This window comes from Nanorana parkeri, unplaced genomic scaffold, assembly GCF_000935625.1.
Source record: "Nanorana parkeri isolate BGI_ZX_2015 unplaced genomic scaffold, ASM93562v1 scaffold1321, whole genome shotgun sequence".
NCBI lineage: Eukaryota > Metazoa > Chordata > Amphibia > Anura > Dicroglossidae > Nanorana > Nanorana parkeri.
In genome coordinates, this window is record NW_017307589.1 from 231,130 (window position 1) to 248,076 (window position 16,947).

The window sequence follows — 16,947 nt, forward strand, 5'->3', positions numbered from 1 at the left end:
ACTGAGCTGACGTGTGACAGTTTCATTTTCACTCACCTCATAGTTGTCCTTTAATGCATTCAAGGGGGGGGTTCTCTTTCACCAGTACTGCAGAGTACCTTGTTAAGGTAGTTTACAAAGAGGCAGAGCATTTCTAAGGTGTAAACATTAAATGACTAAAATGTTAACTTCTATTTACACTTCACATATAAGACCACATCTAGGTACCAAATACTTATAATTAGGTATATTCCCATACAACTGCCTTTAACCATCCATAGATGGATACAGTATATACACCACCATGTAAGCCAACAGCCCTAATCTTGTGAGATGGTGGCAGTATATGTGACACTTGTCTCAGAAACTGTGTATCTATTTGGTACTTAGGTGTGATTTTTGTTTATAATTTTTGTGTGTTTTTATTCAAGCTGATTTTATACGAGATTGTAAATAAAAACAATGAACATTTTAGTCATTTAAAGTAGTGTTCAACTCTAAAAAAAATAATGTATCCAGATCCAAAAATATACATTGCAAGCAAAATATGTTCCAGAACAGCTGGCTCCATCTCTCAGCTCTGCTTCCCTGAACTTCCTGGTGAGTACAAGATCACAAGGGAGAGTACAGTCTCCAGAAGCTCTCCATCTCCTAGCTTGGAGAAGGGTAACGTGAGCGGAGGGGAGGGTATGTCTTTCACGCCCAGCACGCACAAGGGTGGCTCCAAAGGAACCTGCAAGGAAAGGGGCCACCTTAAAAGAGGATATCGGGACCAATTCTCAGCAGACCAACTGATTCTGTAGGAAGCTAAAACTTTTAAACATCGAGGAGCAGCATCCATTGTAAGCGATTTAATCAGCATTTGAAATGGCTTAAAAACATTTTGACTTTAGTATCAGATTATTTTTTTATGCCCGGATATGTACATAGGTGACGTCTTAAAAATCCCCAGTATGTTGGTCTAGTGATTCATCCAGAATTTGAGCTGTGGTGTTGTGACTAGCGGATTTAAGGACAATTTGATTCTTAACAGAAGTGTAGGGGATCGTGCAGTACATCCTGCTGCACAAATACATTGGATATTCAGACTGTGCTTGGGAATAGCTGCCTGGGAACTGTGTAAAGAATACATGTATAAAGCTAATAACAAACATATGTTACACTATTACAATGGGAAACGTCTGAAGACCTTACTTTTAATCATATACAGCCCAATGTTTCCTGCCCCCCGAATGCATTGTACAAAACACCAACAGAATAATCACAAGGGTCCAGTGCGCTCTTTCCACTTCCAAATATTTGTTAAAAAGTGGTCTACCCCTACAGTATCCCACCTTAGCAAGGTGACCACCATTCTGGTGGAGGATGCACCCATCTTTAAGGACCCAGTCGACAAGTGGTTGGAAGCGCCTCTAGAGCTCTGTTCTCCTTGGCAATCCTGGAAGTTGAGAAAAGTCCTTTGCGTTACATCATTCCCACAACCTCCCAGTCCACCTGCAAGATCTGAGGTTCAAAATCCATGAAACCTTCGTGACCATGGAAGTGTGCCCCGTGCTTTCCGCAGTCAGAGAACGCCGTTGCAGACACTAGGACAGCTTGCATCTCAAATGCTTGGCTGTGGGAAGTGGTTTTCAGGGGCTACAAACTAGTGTTTTCTTCCCAGCTCCCTCCTCTGTTTCTCACCTCCTACCTTCCTGTGATTAGCAGATCTCCATGTAGCACTCTTGGGGCTTCTGGATCAAGGTGTCATTGCCCAGTTCCTGCGGAAGAATGGTTTCAGGGTTTTTTCTCCTACCTAATCACCGTTCCCAATCCCAAAGGGGCCATCCGCCCCATCTTGGTTTTGAAAGCAGTAAAGATCTCCATTCAAGCTCAGAAGCTTCCACATGGAATCCACCAGGTCTGTTATCAACTCTTTTTGATCAAGTAGAATTCCTTGCTTTTGTGTACATCAAAGAATGGGTACCTGAACGTTACCATCTTTCCAGCGCATCATTTCCTACGCTTTGCTGTGGATCCCCTGCACTTTCATGTTAAGCCCTACTCTTTGGCCTCTTGGCTGTTCACCAAGGTGCTGGTCCAGGTATTTGTACAGTTGTCCTAATGTCTGATTTGCCTGGGAGTCCTGGGTCTGATGGAAGCCCCCTTTGACACAGTCCCATTTGCCCATTTTCACTCCAGATCCTTACAATGCAATATATTGTTGTGGGACAAGTCAGTCCAGTCCTTTGCCAGAGCAATTCATTTTGCACCAAGGTACTCTGGCGTGGTGGCTCTGGAATCTGGCTAAGAAACTGGGAAGGGTTTATTTCCTGCCATTTGAGATGACGGGCATTCTGCTGATCCTTATTGCTCCAGACTGGCCCAGGCAGATGTGGTACTCCAACTTGGCAGTGGCCACTCAGTGGTCTCTTCCAGGTCATGCGTATCTTCTGTCATTAGGACTGATTTACCATCCTGCTTCACAGTTTTCATGGCTGTTGAAGCTCAGGCTATAAATCACCAGGGCCTCTCTGAATTGGTGCCTTCCATGATCTTAAAAACCACAAAGTCTACTCGCAAGGCTGCCATCAGAGGTGGAAGGCATACTTCCATTGGCCTCATGGTTTCAATCCTAGGAGGTTCTGTGGGATGAATCCTCCCATTCCTCACATGGGTCTGGACCAGTGTTTGCTTCCAAGCATTTCATTTATGCTCTTTCTGACTTGTTTTTAGAGATTGCCAATGTCCAATCCTCCCATAGGCGGCAGTATAAACCATCACCAAGTGCAATGCAAAGCGTCGGATGCAGTGGTGTAAAGCACGCCGCCACTGGACTCTAGAGGAGTGGAGACGTGTTCTCTGGAGTGATGAATCACGATTCTCTGTCTGGCAATCTGATGGACGTGTCTGGGTTTGGCGGTTGCCAGGAGAACGGTACTTGCCTGACTGCATTGTGCCAAGTGTAAAGTTTGGTGGAGGGGGGATTATGGTGTTGGGTTGTTTTTCCAGGGGCTGGGCTTGGCCCCTTAGTTCCAGTGAAGGGAACTCTTAAGGCATCAGCATACCAAGACATTTTGGACAATTTTTCCCATATTTTATCTCCCATATTTGTGGGAACAGTTTGGGGATGGCCCCTTCCCACCAGTGCACAAAGCAAGGTCCATAAAGGCATGGATGAGAGAGTTTGGGGTGGAGGAACTTGACTGGCCTGCACAGAGTCCTGATTTCAACCCGATAGAACACCTTTGGGATGAATTAGAGCGGAGACTGCGAGCCCGGCCTTCTCATCCAACATCAGTACCTGACCTCACAAATGTGCTTCTGGAAGAATGGTCAAACATTCCCATAGACACACTCCTAAACCTTGCGGACACCTTCCCAGAAGAGTTGAAGCTGTTATAGTGTGTGTGCGTGTCAGGGGTGGCCAAGCTTTGGGAAAGATCCCTGTGAGTTCTCTCTAGTATCTATGGCCAGATCTAGGGCTGGAGTACATGGGAAATGGTGTCTTGTGCAGTGTTTGAATATTAATTTAGATTAAGCAGTGTACACTGACCTCACATGCCCCAGTGTACTGCATAAAGTAATCCTAACTTGTATATGTTTTTTTTTTCTTTAACCCCGTGTTTCCGCCTTACCATATGACTCCCTGAAGAGCATGGAAGACTCCCAGCAAAGCTGGACTATAGATGCATGTTATTAAACACAACATTTCCTTATTTCACGTCACCAACACCCTTTCCTTGCCATTCTAAACAAAGACAATCTATTTACTGCCATTTCTACAATGTTGGACAATTATATTTTGGCCAAAACAACATATTTATGAACACTCACTTGGAGACCCAGGCTATGAGACTCTGTGTCTTGAAGACCATCTGGTTTGTGTTACTGTGCTGGACGAGGTTCCCATTCACTCGACAACGAATTCCAAGTCCATGAGGGTCTGGGGAAAATTGAGAACTATATTCATCAAATCATTGCTCAAGTTCATGTCATAGAACACTTTGTCTAGTTATTTGGCTATACACAACTGATGTACACTGACCATCCTGGAATCCGGTCAATGTAAATGTTGGGGGTGTCGCACTGATGCTTACTGTGCTCCATTTTATTTTTCTCTTTTAAAAGTGATTTTTTGAATACAACAAAATCTATATTCTAAGCTGTACACCTGATAGTGGCATATGTGCCGGATACTAATATTTGTATTAAGTGCAGCAATGTACAATGGTTCCTCATGAGGAATGTTGCCTAAAAATAGTGATTATCTGCTGCTTTTTAACATGGCACCAAGGCCATCCCTATTAAGCTGGCCATACACTTTACAACCATCGCATGACTTTCATCCTGCGATGGTTGTAAGGTTATTAAAAGCTTGTACGATCTGTCCATCTTGGACAGGCAGATCGTACTTGCAATGTTTTTCAAGCCTGCTCGGAAGACACAAGACGTGCGACCGCACGGTCCATACACCTGCCGATTATCGTACGATCGCGGGATCACCAGCGATTATCTACGATAATCGGCAGGTGTATGGGCACCTTAAGGCTCAACCCTCACCCCACCCCTGGCCTCAGGCGGCGAATACTGTAAGGACACCCCTGCATGGTACCATTACATTTTATGAACATAACATGCTCCCAATGACTGTGCGCCTCTAATCTGAATATATGCGTATGGACAGAGTCCTAGAAACAGTCCTAAAAACTCTCCAGCTGGCTATTGATTTTCTTATAGTAACAGGAGAGGCTGACTGCATTGTCAGATGTAGGGACAACCACTAGCGGGAGCACCCACAAGTCTGATATGGAATAATGGTATATGGGGTGAAGGTGGTGCACAAGAAAGCAAAAATGTTACAGTATAACCACACAGATTATGGTAAGAAGGGACTGTAAGATTCAAAAAGCCCTCCAATCCAATCAGTACAGAGCACAGTAACATCTTCTCAGAACAGAAGAATTCTCATATCCCAACAATAAGATAATTATTCTTCATTTCCAGGCAGTGGGCAGGGCAATGCAAATCCTTGTTTTACACCACTGACCAGATGCTCAACCAGTGCAAATATAGCCTACTATCAGAGCTGTTTATTCCAAGCTACATACAACTGTTTCTGGCTTTGTGGCCATCATCAGTGAGGTGTCAGGAAACCATGGCTTCTGTGGAGTACCATCAGTTCTGCATACAGCTGTTTTAAGGCTTTTTGGCCATCATCAGTGCAATGTATGGAAACCATGGCTTTTATGGTACTCCACTGATGATGGGCAAAAAGCCTGAAACAGCTGTATGCATAGTAGGTTCCATACACCGCACTGAAGATGACCAAAAAAATCTGACAGACCTGTATGCAGTACTGATGGCACTTCATAGAATCAATAGTTCCATACACTGTACTGAAGACGGCCACAAAGCCTGAAACAGTTGTATGCAGTTTGGAATAAATGGCTCTATGATATGAGGCGATATTTGCAGTAGGGATGCATCAATACCAGTTTTTTGGTATCAAGTAACAACATTTTTTTTCCCCCGGTACTCGCTGATACTGAATACCGATACCGGCATTAATGGACCCCGATTATCAAGAACCCGCCCCGCCGCCCGGCTTCCTGATTGCCTGGGAAGCCGGTGTTCTTTCAAACTTCACTTTCCTCGTGACACTGCAAGGCAGCCTGGCTTCCTGACCAATCAGGAAGGTGGGCGGTAGGTCACTGGCCGGGAAGCCGGCTCCTTGCTCCCTCGCGGCACTGACCGGAGGTTCTGGTATCGGGGGTAAGTATCGGAGCATTTAGGCGAGTACGAGTATAGGTCTCGGTGCATCCCTAATTTGCAGTATATACAAGCGGTTCTGGATGTGCATCTGGCTGATGAGGCAGAAAGGAATAATTTGCATGGCTCCGCCCTCTGTCCTGAAATGAGGAATAATCCTCTTATTTTTGGGAGTTGTGATGAAATAAGACATGTATATACCTTTTGCTCTATACTGTGCAAAGCCAAAATGTGAACGGCTTAGCAAAAACTGTCAAATTCTTGCTAAAAGTAAGCCATGTATGACAGGAGGGAAGAAAGGTACACAAAGCTGAATGTCTGTGTACATGATTAAGAAGCCTCCATGAAAATGTGTCCTCTCTGAAAAGCAGAACTATAAAACCTAGAGAGAATACTTGAGCTGCATGAACCCACCAACCAGACTTTTACTGCAAAGGGGATTGCCAGAAAAACTTGACTTCACTCATTAATCAAATGCTTGCTGAGAGTTTTTTGAGGTCCCCCGCTATCTTCCTATTGGATATGGAGTAGGTAGACACTTGGATGAAATGCAAGTTGTTCCCCCGTAATTTGCCAGATAAGATTGTGGACCCGTCTCCAATAAGGTTGGAGAAGGGCCCACGCCCAGAAGATGTGGAGAAGTGTACCTCGTGCCGAGGTGCACCTCCACCAGGTCTCTGGTACTGCAGGGTCAATTTTGTGGAGGAGTGCTGGGGTTCTGTACCATCGTGAAAGGATTTTGAAATTGGTTTCTTGGGTCCTACTACTCACTGAGCTTTTGTGGGCCCCAATACACGCTGTTTCCCATGTATCCTCCGAGATGTCTCAGTCTAGCTCCCTCTCCCAGGCAACTCACAAGGTTTTGGTTCGAGCAGGTTTGACTGGACGCACTAGGCTGTAAATCCAAGATATGAGGTGTCGAGAAGGGCCTTTGCCAGAGCACACCCCCTCAAAGCAGGTCATGTCTCTGGCAAAGCCTCCTCGTTGTGCTGCGGAAGTGAGGTAGTGTCTTACCTGCAAATAAATCCACCAAGGAAGGTGTCCCCTCTTGGAGAGAGGAGCTAGATCCTCTCTGTTGAGGAAGCGGTTATTTTTATAGAATGAGTGTGCAACCGGTGCTGTCGAAGGTGCCCATACTGACAATGTTTTGATGACTGCACACAGGCCCTATAGGGTTTACTGACAGCGGAGGGCCAACCTGAAACCCAGGAACTGAACTGATCAGCTTCCAAATGTTAGCACACTGTGTTCTTTAACCATTTGAGTGCCAGCTTGCATTAAAGGGTATCTATGGTCAAAAACTAAAAATCAATCTGTATTTCCATAAGTTCTATCCCACTCATAGTATTCATATCCATCTAGAAGTCTGTAAAGTTACTGAGGATGCCCATAGGATGTACTTCCTCCATGCAGAGGCACAATACCACTCAGCCCTGTGACTATGTTATCACTCTAAGTAAGCCTGCAGTCTGAACTACAACACAGCATCTGAACTTCCTACAATGTTACACAGTTAAATAGTTAGTCAGGTTGAAAAAAGACACAAGTCCATCGAGTTCAACATATAGAGATATGAAAAAAGAAAAGCCTAAACAGAACGCTATGCCCACAATTACACAATGTTGATCCAGAGGAAGGCAACCCCCCACCCCCATATAAAGCATGGTTCAATTTGTTCCAACAGGGGAAAAAAAAATTCCTTCCTGATCCCATAAGGCAATTGGATATTCCCTGGATCAACAATCTCTGATGCCTAGAACTAGCTCCTGGGGGAGTCTATTCCACATTGTCACAGCTCTAACTGTGAAGAATCCTTTCCGTATGCAAAGGTTAAACCTCTTTTCCTCCAGACACAAAGAGTGTCCCCTTGTCCTTTGCAGTGACCTTAACGTGAATAATTTGGCACCAAGCTCACTATATGGACCATTTATGTATTTATTCATGGTGATCATGTCCCCCCTTAAATCGCCTCTTCTCCAGAGAGAACAAATTCAGGTCAGCTAATTTTTCCTCATAGCTGAGCTCCCCCATGCCAATTATGAGTTTAGTCGCCCTTCACTGCACTTTCTCCAGGCCCACAACATAATTTTTGTGAACTGGTGCCCAAAACTGAACTGCATATTCCAGATGAGGTCTTACTGATGCTTTGTACAGGGGCAGGATTATGTCTCTATCTCTGGAGTCTATACCTCTTATAATACAACATAAGGCGGTGACAGATGAGGTCTTACTAATGCTTTATACAGGGGATGGATTAGGTCTCTATCTCTGGAGTCTATACCTCTTATAATACAAGGAAGGGCGGTGACAGATGAGGTCTTACTAATGCTTTATACAGGGTCAGGATTATGTCTCTCTCTCTCTGGAGTTTATTCCCCGTATAATACAAGTATTTTGCTTGCTTTAGAAACTGCGGCTTGACATTGCATGCTATTATTCAGTCTATGATCTACCAGAACACCCAGATAAACACACACTTTAAGAAGCACTGCTCTAGAGTGTATGACGCATGCATTTTCTAGTCCCCAAGTGCAGAACTTTACATTTATCAACATTAAACCTCATTTGCCAATCATCATTGATTGCTGGAAGCAATGCAAGATGGAATATGTAGCCTTGAGAAATGGAGATTGCATCACATCAAGCAGCAGGGAAAGAGACGCAAAGCACACTGAAAATCCAGGGAGTTGGTGAAAGTGATGGGCAGACAAAGGGCAGCACTCCTGTCATGTGGTGACAAAAGGCTCTGAGACTAAAGTGGGTAATGTGCCTTATGTATATAAATGTGGTGCCATGTTTACTGGTGTGGTAATAAGGCCCCCAAGTCTTGAATATTAGGGTAGATGGGCAAAATAGAATGACAGCATATACTCCAACACAGACATACAAAACACAGAGACCATGAAACATTTACTGCTGTACCTGCAATGGAGTCTTTGCTAACCAGCGCTGGTCCAAGGGGGCAGAATGTGTCAAATGTTTTACCCAGCAGCCACTGCTTGCCATTCTTCTTCATCTGCCAGTCACGGGCGCTGACGTCATGAGCAACGGTAAACCCAGCAACATGCTCCATTGCCTCTTCCTCCTGCCCAGGATATGGACAGCTGATAGTAGTCATACATCACACTTTTGCCTTTGTTTTATTATTTACTACATGCTTACTACACAATACATCCAATAATGGTAAATCTGCATGGAAGGGGCCACTTACCAATTAGCATAACACCTAGCTGATGGCCTTTCAGGGCCCATTTACCCCTTGGTGTGTGCTAACTTGCACATATTAACATACGCATTGTTGTGCATTGAGGCAGGTTGTGATAATGCAGGCTATGCACTTTGGGCTCACAATGTGCTGAGCTGATGAAAGAGTGCACCTGCACCAAAGCGCACAGAATATAGTTACATACAGGGCTTGTCACAAAAGGGTGAAGAGTTTGGAGAAGGCAGGAGAAGTGAACAATCTAGGAAAACATAGCTGATTTAGAAAAAATATCCAATTCAGCTCACTTTCCAGTTCATCTATGTTGTCCTAGATTGTTCACTTCTCCTGCCTTCTCCAAACTCTTCACCCTTTTGTGAATAAGCCTGATAGTATTTGAGGTTGAAGACAGAGGTCCATCAAGTTCAACCTTTGTGTGTCTGTGTGTGATTGTGCATGTGTATGTGTGTATATGAGTCCCTGTGTGGCCTGTACCTGTACCCCTGTATGTTACAGTCTCTGAGGAAGGTATCTAAATGATTTTTGAATGCTTCAACACTCTCAGCCGATACCACTGCTTGTAAATGTAAATCTGTATGGTGTGCTATATGTTTTTTGTGACTACGTACATTGCAGTGCTACTATTCAGAATGAACTGCTGCACATTTACAACCGTACATTTCCTCAATACAAAGTGTGAATGCATCAATACGATAAATAGAAAGTCACAGGAAGTGCACCTTCCCTTCCTGCCTAGTCCATCTACCTCAAATTTCAGCCAAGTTCTGTTGACTCCAGCAGTGTGTGGCCCTGTCAGCACCCCTCCAACCAACAAAAAATGTTTTCAATCGACTTTTGTTGAAGGAGGCAGTCCGAAAAATCTCATCTGACACTGTCCTTCCTTCTGGAGGGTGACTACTTTTCTTCCCCATGGTCCCCGTGTGTGTTGTAAAGTAGTCACCGCTCCAAGCTCACTCTTGTGATGGACTACAATCTCATGTTTAGTTGATGGATTTGTATTAAGATTGTAGTCCATCACAGGAGCAAACTTGAAGTGACGACTACTTTACAGCACAGAGGGACCATGGAGAACAAAAGTAGCCCCCCTCCAGGAGGAAGGACAGTGTCAACACCAATTCAGAGAGAGAAATGGAGGATCTACAGCCAAGTGATACACAAATAGGATACATTTTTGTTAATAATTAAGGTACTAGAATGTATTTTTAAGATTTAACTCCTCAGTTTAGCGTAACTTTAAAGCTCACAACAAGATCATCCTACTAACCAAACCCGTGTATGTGCTCCTCATAGATGTCTACAAAATGGTCTCTCCTGCGTTGACCTCAGGGCACAATCCCATAGAATTCTCTGGGAACCAACTGTTCAAGCATGGCCACTAGAAAAAAGATGTCTGTCAGCCATTTTTGTGACTTGTAGCTGCAGGGTGGGGAATGAGCCTGCCAGAATGGACTGGGCCAGGACGGGAGTATGTGCGTCACAGGTTTGTGCGGGCTTGGGTGAACTCTGGCGAACTCGCTTTGCACCAAGCCCCCACTCAACACCAATCACAACAGGCCACAGGCTATAATGGTAAGTGTGCACCTGCAGCGTGGGAGGTTGGGCGAGGAAAAATAATTGCACTTTCTGCGCAAGTGCACTTATCCTTTAAGAGCAGACTACTGTTCTGTATATAAACAAAGAGAACACTTGGGTGGAAGATTAGCAAGAAAGGAGCCTATTTGTTAAACAGTAATCCATTTGAAGGACCAGAAAACAGGCTAATATCAATCTCTGCCTGGTAAGAGAATATCCACCTTCAAGTGGCGGATTCACTTTACACAGCGGAGCGCCATCTACTGGTTTTACAATCTCAGCCATTGGCCGTACACATCCATGTGATATCTCTACAAAGCACAAGGCTGCAGTCTCAGTTGGCAGGAAGCATTGAGCCTGACAGTATGATTTACACTGCACACCATAGCAACCCCCTCTGGGCTTATTGTCTGTACTATACACAGCTTACCTGTACTGGACTAACATGGCACATGACAGTGCTTTTGTTGGCAATAGCCTTCAAGCCAGGAGCCATCCAAGCGTACTTCTGTTATTAGCTGATTTCAGCAAAAAAGCGACATACGAATGATAATAAATTGCTTGTATTTCTTACCCTGATGTTTTTTCCTCGTTTCCCAATAACAAAGGCTAATTCAACCTCCCAGTCCACTTCCTGCAAACAGAACGGCAACTTGTTTTATTATACATGCAATCAATGTCCAATGCAAAAAAACTTTAATGGGTAACTTAACGTGACACTAAACTCACTCAAATCTTAAAAAATAAACTAGAATCTAAAAAAAAAAAAAAATCTTAAAAATACATTCAAGTATCATAACTATTCACAAAAATGTATCTTATTTGTGTATCACTCGGCTGTAGATCCTCAAATCATCTCTGAATTGGTGCTGACACTGTCCTTCCTTCTGGAGGGTGGCTACTTTTGATCCCCATGGTCCCTGTGTGTGTTGTAAAGTAGTCACCGCTCCAAGCTCGCTCCCGTGATGGATTACAATCTCACGTTTAGGTTACTCATTTGTATTGCGATTGTAGTCCATCACAGGAGTGAGCTTGGAGCGCTGACTACTTTACAACACACACAGGGACCATGGGGAAGAAAAGTAGCCCCCCTCCAGAAGGAAGGACAGCGTCAGCACCAATTCAGAGATGATTTGAGGATCTACAGCCGAGTGATACACAAATAAGATACATGGTTGTTCATAGTAAAGTTACTTGAATGCATTTTTAGGATTTAACTCCTGATTTTACTTTAAAAGCATGAATAAAAGATGCTGAAAACACACAGCACATCTCTAAACATCATTATACATAAACATAAGTTTGGACTTACAGTTCATTATGTGCATAATAAAACCATTAATGTGTAGTATCAAACACTTAAAAAGGAAGTTCAGGAAAACAACACTGGATGACAATGTAAGATGTAGCAGTGCCATCTAGTGGTGAACATGTGGAGTAACAATAATAGGTAAACTTCTGCAGTACAATACAAAGGTCTCCAATCTCAGCTTACAGGTCACATCAAAGTACTGTACCTAACAAACTGCAGTAACCCAAGAGAAGCAAACAAAAATGCACCAATATGTGTAGAATGACAAAGGACAGCGTTCTATCAGAATGCTCTGATCTCATAAACTGATAGTGAGTTACCTGGAAATCTGCGTCACGTCCATTCTGCAGGCATTGATATCCTTATGTTGGGACAGGGATGGACAAATGAATATGGAATTCAGGAGCCAGTTTTTTTTAAGAGCCAGCTCCATTGACAACAACTAGAGAAAACTTTTAAAAGTTCAGCCCCAGCTTTATATTGAAAGCAGAACTCAGGGCAAGTGGAATCTTAAAAGGAGAACTATGGGGTCAGTGTTTTTCCCCATAGTTCTCCTAAGGGTAACGGGAGGACACAAACTAGCGTCCTCCCGTCACCCTAGGCTCAGTATACCGCGAGCTACAGCTTGCGGTATACTGAGACGCCGCCGCTGATGCGGATGCTGACAATTATGCCGGGATCCGCCCAGCTGCGTGTGTGACAGCTGGCTCTGCCTATCTAGAGGCAGAGCCAGCTGCACCCGCCCCTCCCCCGTCCGTTCCGCCAGTCAGCGCTGATGGGAGCGGGGAGGGAGGAATACAGTCCCTCCCCTGTCACGGCACAGAGCCGTGACAGGATCGAGAGGATGCTAAAATAACAACGTTATACTTATCCAAACTGCGATCCTGGCTGGCTCCTACACTATTCCATCCAGCCTGTCTTCTCCTCCGCTCCAGAGATGGTAGGTCCCTTGGCGTCCTGATGTTCTGTGCACTGTGTATAGAATGTGATGACTAACTGCTGTACCTTAGACCGCTGGAGCGGAGGCGGAGCAAGGCTTAAGGGACCTGTCTATAGCTTTGTTATCCCTACACAAAATGAGTACTTAACCTAGTTCTGCTTAAATATTACAACTGGCGCCTAACTTTTGAGGTTTCCTCTAGTTGTTAATGGAACTGGCTCTTAATATAAGATTCAGGAGCCAGCAGGATTTTTTTTTTGAGTTCTGCTTTAAGGAGCACTGGCGACCTGGCTCCTGGGATCTGTCCAGACTCATGTGAGGGGACTCATGTTTAATTGGAGTGCACAGAATGACCAATATACCAATACTAAGCCATGACAATACTGTGGCTACAGAATGAATTGACTATGAGTGTGGAAGGTAGAAGAGGAAATGGGAACACATAAGAACACTGCCATCATATAGTGTTATAGTGACAATCTGCAGAGGGGTGTCTGTGTCACAATGAAATCCGATCATTACAGAAAAGGGTCATATACAGAGGTGAGAGATGATCACAGGTACATTATCTAGCATGCCATTGTATTATGTGTCAGTGTTATTACGTCTTGATTCTATACACACGTATCCTTCCAATAGAAATTGCTTCATGTGCCTCAAAATCCCACCATGACAGCTTCTATTGGGGGTCCTTAGCATCCCTGATAAAGCACCGCTGTTCATATCTTATTCAATGAGAGCCTTTGCTGAAGCATTACGGTGCACACAGAGTACCCCCCATGTCTACATTTGCTTTTCCCGGACAACAGTCACCCCAGTCAATCAGGAAACCGGGCAGCGTATAATGACTCGCCACCCAGCTTTCTAATTGGTTGGGAAGCTGGCCAATCAGGAAGCTAGCGGGTGTGAATAAGCTGGCCAAGTCCAAGTCATTACCTATCCCCCCTCCCCCCCCCGGCTTCCTGATTGGCCAGAAACCCGGCTCCATGCTTCCTCATCACAAGATGACGAGGGAACATGGAGACGGGTTCCCAGCTAATCAGGAAGCCGAGCCCCGAGTCATTACATGCCGCCCGGGTTCCCGGCTTAATGGAACTTCTGGTGTTGGTAGTGCGTATTGGCGAGTGCCAGGGAAAAAATATCGGTACCCGAAAAAACGGTATCGGTGCATCAATAATATAAGCTCCAGACTTGCTATTATGTCCCCCCTATTATTGCCCCCAATTTCCTGCAAAACTGCATCTCCACAATTTAACCCTTTAAAAACTGCAGCACCTATCTTGATCCTGCCTTAATTTTCTGTCTGAACGACCCCAATTATTTTCCCCCTGATCCGCACTGTCGCTGGCCTCCCTCTCACAGTTATCCGCTTTCTCTGCCATCAAACATTTTGCTCCCGAGTTTTATGTGAAAGAACACATCCCCAGCATCTCTTTACATGTGCCTGCAACCAGTCAACCAATCAGCAGAGTGCACAGGTAAAGTCTGCAGCACTCATTGGCCAGCAGAAAGAAGCAAGTGCATCTAAAGGGGTCCCCAGAATGTGTTGTAATGTTTACAGGAATCTGCTGGGCCCTCCCAACAAACTCATGGCAAACAGCAGCAGACAGACCCACTGACGACATCACTGGATCTCAAAACAGATATTTATTGGAAATGAAAATTATTTAATAAAAAAAATGTTAATTGCACATTGATCGGGAGGAGGGGTTACAAGGTAAGGTGTCAGCGCCATCCCTATAATGAGGCAGCATCCTGTGGGGGGGCAGGCAGAGCGGTATGGCTGCCTCAGACAGAAAGTCCCGGGTTGCTAAGAGCCGGCAGAGAGATGTGTAAGGGCCATACAGATCTCTCAGCCCAGCTCTTAGTAACCTGGGATGCTCTCGCCGGCATCCCACCGAGCTCCTGGCAACCAGTAGCGTACACCCCCACGTGTCACTGGGCAGTGCAGGCCTGTTCAGTTTTAGCTCTCCCCAGGTAGTCCTCTATTCATTATCATGCTCAACCTCATAGACAGAACCAGTTTTTTTACACGCTTTGGTTACACGTCTACATGTAAAACCCGTGTGCACAGAACGTCTCGCGTACTGTCATGTCACAGCTTCCCCGCCGTACTACATGTACCTGGCTTTCAGGTGGAAGGACAATGGAGTCATATGGGCCAATGATGGAGCTGGGGAACTTGCTGAAGATGATCGGCTCTTTGGGAACAGGAACATTCTGCTCCACGCAGTGGTCCACGTAATTCATCCCGACACAAACAACCTTGTCTGGGTTGGTGATCGGAGCCAAGATGGTAAGCTCACTGCGGCTCAGAATGTGTTGACCAGAATCCAAAGCTCTGTGGAACAGGAAACACTTAGCTAAGCAAAACAACTGAACTCCACAGCACACAACTGAAATACATACGTGTGATCTATCTGTAAAAAATAAATCAAAGCAACTGGACTCGCTGTATTATTTCTTGGAGATGATTCGCTAGTTTGTATCATTCAGAATGACTTGTACAAACATTCTCTGGGAATAAATATGATGAATGTCGCTCCAATCCACATACTCTTGATCTATCTTAACTAGTATGGGGGTCAGGGACCTCATGGAGGTAAGGTGTTGATTGCATTAGCATGATTGGAGCTAGCGGGTGTTCTTAAAGTGACATTAAAGGATATTTGTTTCCCCTCCTCCAATGTTAGTGTATGGACTTACCATAAATCACGCCTCTTAATCTGATCTTCTTCTTTAGTGTAGATTTCAGCTGTCCCTCCAGCGCTGGTGCGGGGGGTCTGACTCCTCTGTCCTCCTCTCCTCTGATGTCCCACGGTGTCTGTGCGGGTGCACGCTGCTCCAGAGACTTACCTTGTGTCTCTCCTCGTCTCCTGGCCGAACATCCGAAGTGCGCATGCGCCCACCCCAACATCCTTTGCGGCCGCCCGAGACTCTCCAGATGTTCGGACGGGAGCGCGCGGTGAAGACACAGGTAAGTTTAAACCTCTTTCAAAAGGCTTTTTGTTTTTTTTTAAACGTTTTTGCATATATCTGCTTGCTTGCCGTAGACATATGCAAATAACACGCGAGGGTTTAATAACCCTTTAAGCCGCCCAGAGAGGTGCTAAAACAGCACTGTATGTGGCAGACAAAAGTTGCAGTTACACCAGCAATACGACACAGCATAGAAGAGCCAAACCCTCTGGTCAGGATTCAGCGGTGTACCTACATCTAAAGGAAAAAGGTCACTCCTTTGAAGACAGTCAAGTACGCATCCTAGACAGGGAGGAGGACTGGTTCAAAAGAGGTGTAAAAGATGCCGTTTATGTTTGAATAGAGACAGAGAAGGGGGAAATGTATGGTAGGTAAGGTGAGACATATATTATCTTCCACATACAATGCTGTTTTAACACCTCTGTCTGGGTGGCTTAGTCACACCCGCTAGCTCCAATCACACAATACAATCAACCCCTTACCTCCATAAGGTCTCTAAGCCCATACAGGTTATGATAAACAGCTTATGTGGACATTCACCATATGTATTCCCAGAGACTTTTTATACAAGTCATTCTGAATCGAGAAAGCTGGTTGGATGACCAGCAAAACATCTTCAAGAAAAATACAGCAAGTCCAGTTGCTTTGATTTATTTCTTACAGAAATACTATGACCCGGATGAATGAGAACCTTCACCTTCAGACATAAATGTGATCTGTTTTCACTGTCAAAGGATTTGTAGTTCTTTTGAACTCGTGATGTAATCACCCCCCTGTCCAGACTATGTCTCAGTTAAAGAATAAAGCCTGGTCCAAGATCAGCTCCAGCCTTTAATTGGATAATGAAGGAGCAGCGACACACTGATGAGGTCATCGCCCTGAGTTTGCCAGTGCTATGCACCACCACAGAGTGAATAACAACAGGCTGATATTGAGGCCGATTTCGGTACATTTGCTAGAGCACGCACCAGGCACGCACACGATGCCTATGATAGTAGGCAAAATGCACATGGACAATAAGAGAGGTTCTGTGCCCTGTGATGGCCAAGCACAGATGTGGACAGTACTACTGTTTACACGTCAGAGCCCCTTCCTCTCTCAACAGAAGAAGGAGAATGCAAGGAATTCATTCTCATTCAGGTAGGTAGCAGCCAACTCAAGGGGGGGGGATGTGGTAAATAAACGTGATTG

General features: G+C 44.8%; 1 protein-coding gene across 1 annotated transcript in view; it reads right to left on the bottom strand.

Moving 5' to 3' along the window:
* The window catches only part of LOC108797684 (fumarylacetoacetate hydrolase domain-containing protein 2-like), a 28,805-nt gene that overhangs the window by 4,318 nt on the left and 7,540 nt on the right, over positions 1 to 16,947 (bottom strand). Inside the window, exons 3-6 of the mRNA XM_018569330.1 lie at positions 14,902 to 15,118; positions 11,100 to 11,159; positions 8,653 to 8,815; positions 3,796 to 3,904 (exon numbers count right to left, since the gene is read on the bottom strand). Coding sequence (XP_018424832.1) covers positions 3,796 to 3,904; positions 8,653 to 8,815; positions 11,100 to 11,159; positions 14,902 to 15,118 — 549 coding nt within the window. The remainder of the gene's footprint in view (positions 1 to 3,795; positions 3,905 to 8,652; positions 8,816 to 11,099; positions 11,160 to 14,901; positions 15,119 to 16,947) is intronic.